The sequence below is a fragment of the Chrysochloris asiatica genome, unplaced genomic scaffold, assembly GCF_000296735.1.
Source record: "Chrysochloris asiatica unplaced genomic scaffold, ChrAsi1.0 scaffold00009, whole genome shotgun sequence".
In the NCBI taxonomy this organism is placed as follows: domain Eukaryota; kingdom Metazoa; phylum Chordata; class Mammalia; order Afrosoricida; family Chrysochloridae; genus Chrysochloris; species Chrysochloris asiatica.
The window spans coordinates 495,386-506,091 of NW_006408527.1; the positions used below are offsets into that span (position 1 = coordinate 495,386).

At 37.3% G+C, this 10,706-nt stretch overlaps 1 protein-coding gene across 1 annotated transcript in view; it reads left to right on the plus strand.

The window, feature by feature from the left end:
* The window catches only part of USH2A (Usher syndrome 2A (autosomal recessive, mild)), a 1,370,557-nt gene that overhangs the window by 401,858 nt on the left and 957,993 nt on the right, over positions 1–10,706 (plus strand). The window contains 5 exon segments of the mRNA XM_006834191.1: positions 3,455–3,540; positions 3,543–3,716; positions 5,462–5,633; positions 8,573–8,585; positions 9,869–9,895. Of these exon segments, the coding sequence (XP_006834254.1) occupies positions 3,455–3,540; positions 3,543–3,716; positions 5,462–5,633; positions 8,573–8,585; positions 9,869–9,895 (472 nt within the window).

Below are 10,706 nucleotides of genomic sequence, written 5' to 3' on the forward strand. Positions count from 1 at the left end.
AGGACAATAAATGATGGCGAGGATGTGGAGAGTCTAGGACTCCCCTGCATTGCTGGTGGAATTCAAAAAGGTCCAACCACTCTGGAAAACAATATGGAGTTTCCTCAGAAGGTTGGAAATAGAAATACCTTATGATCCAACAATTCCTCTACTTGGTATTTTCTAACAAGAAGCACAGCCATTACACAAGTAGATATATGCACACTAATGTTCATAGCAGTACTATTTAAAATAGCAAAAAGATGGAGACAACCTAAGTTCCCATTTATGGAAGAATGGATACACAAACTTTGGTACATACACATAATGGAAAATTATGCTACCTTGAAGAATAACAAGGAAGCTGCAGGTCACCACAAAACATGGATGAACCTTGAGGACATTATGTGGAGTGAAATTAGTCAGTCACAAAAGGAGAAATACAACATCGGACCAGTGTTGTAAAAAACTGAGAAAAAGAACCCATACTAAAAGGAGAGGGTGGATACTTTGCTGGTTATGGGGATGTGGGGAGTGGGTTGTAGGGAGGGAGTGGAAGGTGGAACACAGGATAGGGAATAGACACAGGATAGTTTGGTGCTGGGGAAGGGGCAGGGAACTGGAAAAACAAGGCAGATGGGAGAACATTCAAGCAGGTTTGCAAGGGCTAAGCGGGACAGAGGTAAATATGATGTATGCACAACCTTGGAACTACAGGGCTCTGGGATACAGGGATTGAAGCATGGTTGGAAAGGGCAAAAGGGGGGAAACAATGTTAAGAAGCTTGGCTGTCTTTTGAATCTTGGTTTCCCTCCCATACCGTTATAAAATAGACACTTGACAAGGACAGAAAGAAATAGCCAGAAATATCACCATAGAAAGCTTGTAAGTCCATCTTCTGCCTATAACTAATTGGAATACCTAAAATGGGGCTACAACATGCCCAGTGAAGGAGGCTTCATGTGGAGCGTCTGTATTACATAAGACCATAGGGAGAATCCTCACCCTCATCCAGAATCTTTTGAAGTGGTAAATTTCCATTTGAAAGGACAAGCAGACCAGCCTGGAGCAGCTAGAACAGAAGATATTACTTGAAAGAAAGACTGGCTACTACAAGAACAAGCAAATTGCTCACCCAGGATCCATCAAGGCAAGCGGTTGGGTCCCCTCAGAGCAAACCTCCTTTCAAGACTAAGATTCAATGGGAATACACAAGCAGACATGCACTCTGACTGGTGACCATATTGGTCACCAATAAGGGGAAGTGAGGGAAAACCAGCAAAGAAGCTGCGAGCTAAGCCCTATAATGTTCAATAGACTCCTGTGAACCTTGGTGGAGACCTGGTTAGCCAGCAATGTGGCAAGACCTGGGGACTTGTAGGCCCAGAGTCAGTGGCATAGCCACAGAGGACTAGAGTGGAAAGTGAAGTGTCCAGTGGATAAGAAGAGAGGGCATATGCACAAGAACACCCACACTTGCAGATAATACCCGCTTGACCTGGCTTCAATGGCTGGATGATCAGATTTCAACTAGAAGAGGAAAGAAGAGGAAAAAAAGAGTAATCTGATACAATTTGATGAACTTGACCTACATCTATGGATGCAGTAGCTCGAAAGTGGGAACACATCTTTACAGCGAGGATCAAACAGTAAGCAGAGGCCTGGATTTCTCATTTTGGGGCAAAGCATGAATGAAAATACAGGAATTTGGAATTGTGCACCAAGAGTCTGGTATTCATGGTTATAACTGCAGGATATCTATATAATTGAAGATCTCTAAAGATTAAAGATTCTATTTCTCCTGGTTAGTGGAAAAACTGTATTTCTTTTAATCTAATAATAAAAAAAATCCATTCAATTGAATTACCCCTTAAAAGGCTAGTATTATCTTTGCTCTTAATGACATCTGCCACCATAGAAATGATGTTTATAATTTGACACTCACTTATGAAATGCATTATATTTGACTGTGTCACAAGTTAGAGCACACATAAGGAGTAAATTTTCCTCTCTGAAGCAAGAATATGATGCAAAAATCATTTTTTAAATGTATATATAATAAGATGACTCCATTAAGTTAATTTTTGTGTTCAGATGATTGAACTTTAGTTATATGGGCCAGGCACACATTCATAGGGTTTTGGTAATTTAATATTAAGGGGAAAATCTTACATAGACTTTTTAATATTATAAGACTTGATAGAAATACACTATAATATTCAAACATTTATGTAAACAGGGTTTACGTAAACAGGGTGCACTGCTGTTGGATTGATGCCCACTCACACAGAATGGAATTGCTCCATAGGGTTTCTGTGACTGATACCTTTCTGTGGTTTCTGTGATGTCTTACCTGGCTCAGGCAGTCTTATCTTTCTCCCACAGAACAGCTAATGGATTTGAATCACCAACTGTGCAGTTAGCAGTCTAACTCAACTCACTGTGCCACCAGGTCTCCTTTAATGTTGTTAAGTGCCATCGAGTCAGTTCTAATTCATAGCAACCCTATATAGGGTTTCCGAGGAGTAGCTGGTGGGTTTGAACCACTGAACTTGCAGTTAGCCATGCAGTGTTTATCCTACAGCCATACCAGGACACCTTTAAATAAACAGTCAAATTAGAATCTCTAAATTTGAAAATGTACAATGTTCACATTCACCCAAATAACTAGCCATTCTTAGGGAAATTAGGACTATCCATCTTGAAAAACACTGAAATTACCAATCATAGAGTTAATTATTTTGTGTTTGTACATGTCTGCTTTTGATTTTTGTTTTTTTCCATGAGTGTATCTCGTATTTATTGTTAATGGGTGGCAATGGGTTGTTACCTACTCAAAGCGACCCCATGAACAGCAGAATGAAGCTGCCTGGTCCTGTGTCATCCTCACAATCATCCTAATGTTTGAGCCCATCGTTGTAGCCAGTGTAGCAATTTGTCTCCTGGAGAGTCCTTTTCTGTATTGCTGAAACTTCTTTACAAAGCAGTCTTCCTTTCCAGGGACTGGTCCTTCCTGACAATGTGCCTAAAGTACATAAGACGAAAACTCACCATCCTTGCCCAAAAGGCGCGTTCTGACTGTACTTCCTCCAAGATAACTTTGTTCACTCTTCTGACACCATGATTCAAATGCTTCAATCATTCTCTGGTCTTCCTTGTATGTTTTCCAGGTTTTGCATGAACATAAGGCAATTGACCATACCAGGACTTGGATCAGGTGTACCTTAGTCCTTAACATGATATCTTTGATTTTAGTTGTTGTTGTTGTTAAGTGTTTTTAGTAGTATTTGATAATTCATGTACCCTTCAGTTTGTTGTCTAAGTACCTACAGAGATTACTAAAGAAATGGAAGAAATTGTTTCAAAAGAAGAATGAAAACCCAACATTCATTGACTGACCTATCCCTACTCCTACCCCTGACCCCTTCCAATCAGATCTATTTGCCTAATTTGGTTCACTGTTTCACTTTTCTAGGGATAATTATAAGATTGAATTGTACATGAAAAGATTGAATTCTAATGGAGAAACCATGCCTGCAAAAAATACAGTTTGTCAGAACAGTGCTGGTTCAATCCTCGCACATTTTCGGCCAATGAAAATGCTTTACAACCTCTTCAAACAATCACAGTCATCACTGGATTGGAGCCATATACCAAATACAAATTTAGAGTCTTAGCTATGAATATGGCTGGTAGTATATCTTCTACATGGACGTCAGAAAGAACAGGAGAATCAGGTAAAGATCTAGGCTTTGAATGCTACTTTTAAAACGCCTGAGTGAAAGTATTGTCTCAAATTAAATTCAGCAGTGTTAAGGTAGCGTAGTGGTTACATATCGGGCTGCAAAACACAAGGTCAGCAGTTCGAAACTACTAGCTGTTCCGCGGGAGAAAGACGAGGCTTTCTGCTCCCGTAAAGATTTACAGCCTCGGAAATCCTGTACATGGTCACTATGAGTCGGAACCAACTCCACGGCACATAACAACAACAACAACAAGGTACATTTTGAAAAGCAAAATTTACAAACTTGCATGTTGCTATTGTTTTTAAGTGCCTTTGAGTTGATTTTGACTCATAATGACCCTGGATAAGGTGGATTTGCAGTTAGTAGTCCAGTAGTTCAGGGAAATTTTAAATGTATGAACTGATTATGTAAATAATTCAAGATCGTAAAGTATTTGAAGTTAGTTTTAGGGGCAACAAAAGTAAATGCTTTAGCTATTGCTTCAGAGATTGGAAAGAGGGATGAATCGCTGAATTTATATTTTGTGGATGAATGTTTACTAAAAGTATGGATGTGTTTCTGATTTTGAAGTGGGTTAACATCATGTATAATTTTTTTCACTCAAATGAAGAGTTTAGGTACTAAATGGTTCATATTTACAGAAACCTAGACATCAAAATCTGTAACACACAGACGTGTTTAGGAGCAGTTGTCAGTCTGATAAGAAATGGAGGCAAAGTTTTACACTTTTCATCAGATATCATCATTAAAGCAAGCAAGATTTAAAATTCTCCACCTCAGTCTTGACATTGAAAACACATCAAATTACATGCACATTTCGAAAAAATATATACGCTTGTTATGTTTCGAACTTATGGGTAGCCAAAGAGACTCAAGCCCTGACCTAAATTTGTAAGAACTGTGGAGGATGAGGATACTTTTAGGTTGATGTTCAAGGGAATCATTGCATAAATAAAATGTGCACTGTGCTTGAGCATCTTTTAATGACTACCAGCCTTCTTGGACAAATAATAGTACCATGATAGCACAAGTGATGAGGCATGGCATTCTGGAAGGGGAAAATCAAGGTCAGGAATGAAAAATAATAGGTGAAATTGTAATACTGGACCCTCATAATCTTATGGGTCACTGACTAATGGAAGTGTGATGAGGTCCTTTGATAATATACCTTTGGTTAGCACATTTAAAATCCATATTAAGATCTCAAGAATGGCAGGGGGGAATATATTTGTATTTATATCCTGAATATTTCTACAAGATTTATCAAAAACTTAAAATGTTTTTTAGAGCATTTCCAATTTACCTTTTTTTGAATAATACCAGTTTTATGTAATGGACTATTTCTTTACTCAGGAAGCACAGTACATCAATGTGCATTGTTCTAAATATTGTGGACTGAGACATATTCTGTTTGTATGAGTTCTCCTTTCAAATACTTCCTAAGGCCTAGAGTCTCCTGCTCAGTAATCCATTAATTACCATTATGACCATCAGCAAATTGCTATATTTCTTTATTTTGTAATCAGAAAACATTTTTGCTAGTGAGGTGAAGATGGGGAACAGTTTTGCAGATAATATAAAAATGTGAATATTTTTATATACACCAGTATATATATATATTTTGAATAAAATATTTGATAAGGAAAAGGGAAAAGGGATATTTCAGAAAGAAGAATAAATTTGTGAATTCATACTTAAGATGTGTAAGTACAGAACTCATTATTTTGTTTTTGTAGTGCCTGTGTTCATGATCCCTCCTTCAGTATTTCCTCTCTCACCATACTCTCTCAGTGTATCCTGGGAGGAGCCTCCACATCACATCACAAAGGGAGAAGTGGGGTACAACATCGGTATGATTTCAGAGAAGTCAACTCAACAATCTATTCCAGTGACATCTTCACAGGTATTGTTATTTTCTATTAGTATCCTTTCAGAATTGAATCAATTATTTTATTTCACCATTTTCTGAGTTTGCAGAACTCTGTGATAGGTTATTGTGTTGGTAAGTGCCATGGAGTTGGTTCAGACTCACAGTGACCCTGTATAGTGTTTCCAAGGAGGAGCTCGTGGGTTTGAACCACCAACCTTGTGCCTTGCAGTCCAGTGTTTTATCCTCTAGCATGATAGCAGGACTCATTTAGATGCTGTATTTTGTTACTTCAATGTAATAAAGTAAAATCTGTGAAAGTCAGAATCTGTGTAATGCAAAAACCTATCAGAGATAGAAAAATTCAAATATTTTCCATTAAATACAGAGTGATAGAAAAGTAATAACTGCACCCTGTCAAAGGCAGAAAACTTGTGAGATGTGGAAAAGCAAGGCATTCCTGTTGGGTGAGTTCAGGCTCTCACAGGTTTCATTATATATGCTACATGATTTAAAATTTTTATCACTTAATTTTTCTAATATAAACACACATTGAAACTAAATTGGTATAATTTTGCCTCATAAGTCCTGATTTTTACATTTAATATATGTTCTTAATTATCTAACAGGAAGCTGCACATGATATTATTTTTTGGACATGAAATAATACATTTAGCCAATCAACCATCTGCTGGTGTTTATATTGTATTTAATCTTTTGTAAATATAAATAACATTAATAAGAAGATCTTGTAGTACATTTTGCAAACTTCTATTTTCTTAGAAAAAGTTCTGAAGAATGGAATTTATCACTGCTTATAAGGAAAGTTATGAACATATTTAAGGTTTTCCATTCATAGTTACATATTGCCTTGTAATAGTTTATACTCCAGGTAACATTGATGAGAATGATACTCATATGAACAGTTACTGAGGCTTTACTGCATACATGGACTTATTCACTTGATACAACTAACAATTATGGAGATGAGGAAATCTTGTTTCTCCAGATTATGGTTGTGACTGATGTACCCTAAGAGCCCATTTTGCCATCCCAGGGTTGGTCAATGACAGAGATTGGTTCATGTAAACTGGATGAGTCATTCTGTGTACTAGGCTATGTAGTATCTCCTATGAGGGAAGTGTACTTGTGTGGGCATTGACATGAGATTCAAAGATTTCGACACTTCATTTCCACTTCATGTTTTCGTCCTATTTGGTAACCTTCCATTTTACCAAGAATGATGTCCTTCTGCAGGAACTGGTCCCTCCTGATAGTATGTCAAATGTATGAAAGATGAGGTCTTATCATCCAGGCTTCCAAGGAGCATTGAGGCTGTACTTCTTCCAACACTTATCTGTATGTTTTTCTGGCAGCCCATAGTACTTTTAATACTCTTCTTCAGCACCATAATTTGAATTGTGGTTGTTGCTACTTAGTCCAAATTGTGGTTATTGCCATATAGTTCAAGTATATTTTCCCTGAGGATATTTCTTTTTCCATGCAAAGTAAATAACTAGATATGCTGCCTGAACTCTGTTCATTGAGGGAATTTCTTCTTACTGATCTCACCATGGCCATCCCTGAGTGGGACTATAGATATAACACATTTGTAAACCAAGTTCTGCTATTTTTTTATATCATTCCTTGAGGTACCTTCCATGGGTCATAGGTGTAAGCTGAGGTTGAGCCCCCAATGCAACAAAGGTTGATGACATTTGGGTGGAGGATTTGACTGTCTCCTCATGCAGTACATGTATTGTGCCTTCTGGCTCTGCTCCTGCTCAGTATCAAAGATCCAATTCCATCATATGATGAATTTCTGTTGGGCCTATCTGACATTATAACTTAGCACATCTGACATAACCCAACTAATGGAGAGTTGCTCTGCTTTGTGATCATGTGATGTTCCTTGGACAGATGCTTTCTTTTTTGCTGAGGCCCAATACCATGCTAGGTACAGTCTTTGTGGTAAGATAGTCTTGCAACAGTCCGTAGGGATCTAGTTTGTGATTTTCTTATTGGGGCTTACTGTGTCTCACAATATCTTTTCCCACCATATTTACAATGAGTAACATGTTGTTGTTACTAAGTGCCGTTTAGTTGGTTCTGAATCATAATGACCCAGTATAGGTTTTTCCAAGGAGGAGCTGGTGGGTTTGAACCACTGACCTTGTTGTTTGCAGTCCATTGCTGACCCTACAGTGCCAAACCCGGAGTACCTGAGTAGCATAAGATCTAATAAGCTTTGTGTCTAAATGATATGTCTGTTAGCAGCACAGTTGTGAACCTCTTGCAGAGCCCTCTTCTGATCTGGGTCCCACTTTACCAAACATGATGTATTTTTTCAATGACTGCTCCCTTCTGATAACACGGCCAAAGTATACGAAACAAAGTTTCACCATGTTCTCTTCTAAGGAGCATTCTGATAGCTCTTTTTCCAACACAGATTGGCTTGTTGTTCTGGCAGTGCCTGGTACTTTCAATAGTCTTCAGAAATACCATAATTCAAATGCATCAATTGTTCTCCAGTTTCTTATTCATTGTCAAGTTGTCACATGCTTTCACAGGCAGTTGAAAGTACCATGGCTTGGGTCAGGTGCAACTTATTCTTAAAAATGATATACTTGCCCTTTAACACGTTATTAAGAAGAAGAAAAAACCATCTTATTGTAAATTAAGTGAAGGTTTATGGAGCAGATCATCAGTTTTACATCCAACATATCATACATTCATTTCGATGATTGTATTTCCTTAATGCAATACAGGTTATAGAACTTTCTCCCTGTGATTCTTGTTCCTTTACTGCTTCTTTACCAACCCTTCTGAAAAATTTCTTTAAACAAATGCTGTCCTTCTGATTTCAAATGGTTGACCATTATATGCAAACCTAACTTTCATTTTTATTCCCTCTGTATACCTTGGCTGAAATTTGAGCCACACAGATAAATAATTTTCTTACATAAAGGGTGACCAAGAGGCATAGTCTTGAGGTTTCTCCAGTAAGCCTGATCTTTTTATGATTTTGATTTCTTCCACTCTATCCAGGACTTTCTATTTTGATTCCTGTCAGGGTAATATAGCTGGGCATCATCTAGTTCTTCTGGTATCAGGGACATGGAGAGTGATGTTCACATATTCCATTCATCCGCTAGACTACTTGTTAACCAAGTGTCTTCAATCTTCATACTTCCTCTATCCTCCTCATAGGGAAAGACCAATAGTTGCACATTAGATGGTCACTCATGAGCTTTTAAGATCCCATTTACTATTTACCAAAGTAGGATGTAGAATATTGTCTTTGTTGACTGCATTATGCCAATTGACCATGGTGTCCCCTAAGACTGTGATCCTAACCCTTAGGCCTAGTTTCTGTCCTCAAGGTGTCTGGTAATGTCTAAGAAGTTTTCATAATTTTGTTCCATGTAAGCTATGCTCTACTGCTATGGGAGAAAGATGAAACTTTCAGCTCCTGCAAAGATTTACAACCTCAGAAATCCTATTCCGGCTCACTATGAAGTCCTGGTGTGACACCAGGACTTCATATTATCCTATCTAAGACAGCATTATATTTCAATACAGATTTTGAAATCCTCTTTTTTTTTTTTAATGATGAATGCAAAACAATTTAGCTTGAAATTGTCATTCCCTTCATAGTAAACCTTATGGTTCTACTATTGTAGAGTCCCACCAGCAGCATGGGAGGATTCTAGTCTCTCCACATACTTGCCATTGAGATTTTTGCTGTTTTTCTGGAACTTTGCTATTAATTCTGGGTTTGGATGATATATCATTGTTATTTTTATTTATATTTCTCTAATGGCTAACAGAGTCCTGGTGTGGCGCTGTGGGTTAATGCGCCAAACTGCAAAGTCGTTTGAACTGCAAGGTCGGGGGTTCAAGCTCACCAGCTGCTCCTTGGAAACCCTATACTGGGTTGCTACAGGTCGGAACCAACTCAATGGCAATTAACAACAACAACAACAACAATGCCTAATGATCATAAGCATTACTTCATGTGTTGGTTGTTCTCCTAAGTTTTTTACTTAGGAGAACAACCTAAGTAATAATCCAAATAAAAAGTTACTCTAATAACTTTTTATTTGGATTATTTGTCTTTTTATTGTTATTAACATTTTTATACAAATTTCAAAGATTACCTCCTTGTCCAGTATGTCATCTAAAATTTTTTTTGAAATCTTCCTCTATTTGTAGGTTTTCTTTTTTGGTGAATTCTTGTGATGGACAGCAGTGTTTAATTTTTAAGAGGCCCCAGTCATCAAGTTTGTCTTATGGTGTTACTGTGTTTTTAGAGATGTTTGGCTGTATATTCATACCGTGTATTGGGTCCCCTAAATTTGTCTCTATTTCTTTGTTTGGTGACACAGTTTTAGGTTTTCCATTGTATGTTTTATCCATCTTGAGTTGGCTTTTTTATATGGAGTGGAATATACATCCTGTATCATTTTTCTGTAAATGGATATCTAGTTTTGCCAGCACCATTTGTTAAATAAACCATATCTTTCCCATTTAATTTGTGTCAGTTCTTAGTCAAATACCAGCAGTCTTTGTGTGAATGAGTTTATTTCTGAGTTTTCAATTCTGCTCTATTGGTCTATGTGTCTGCCATTGTACCAGTACAAGCTGTTTTGACTTCTGTGGTTGTGATTAAAAAATTGACTGATTTTGAGATCAAGAAGTATGAGGTCTCCTGCTTTGCTTTTCTTCCTTAGCAGTGCTTTTCTTATCTGTGGTCTCTTCCTTTCCATAGAAAGTTTGTGATTCATTTTTTCATCTTGTTAAAGAATGATTATGGAATCTGGATCAGGATTGCATTTTACCTACAGATTTTGGGGGATAATATTGACATTTTCACATGTTGAGTGTTCCTATCCATGAACATGGTATATTCTTCCATTTCTGTAGGTCTCTTTTGTTCTTTTGCAGTTGTATTTCAGTTTCCTTTGTACAGGTGTTTTGTATCTCTGCTTAGGTATTCCTACATATTTCATCTTTTGGGTGGCTACTATAAGTGGTATTGTTTTTCTTATTTACTTTTCAGCATTCTTTTTGTTACTGTAAAGAACTCCAACTATTTTATTTTATTTTATTTT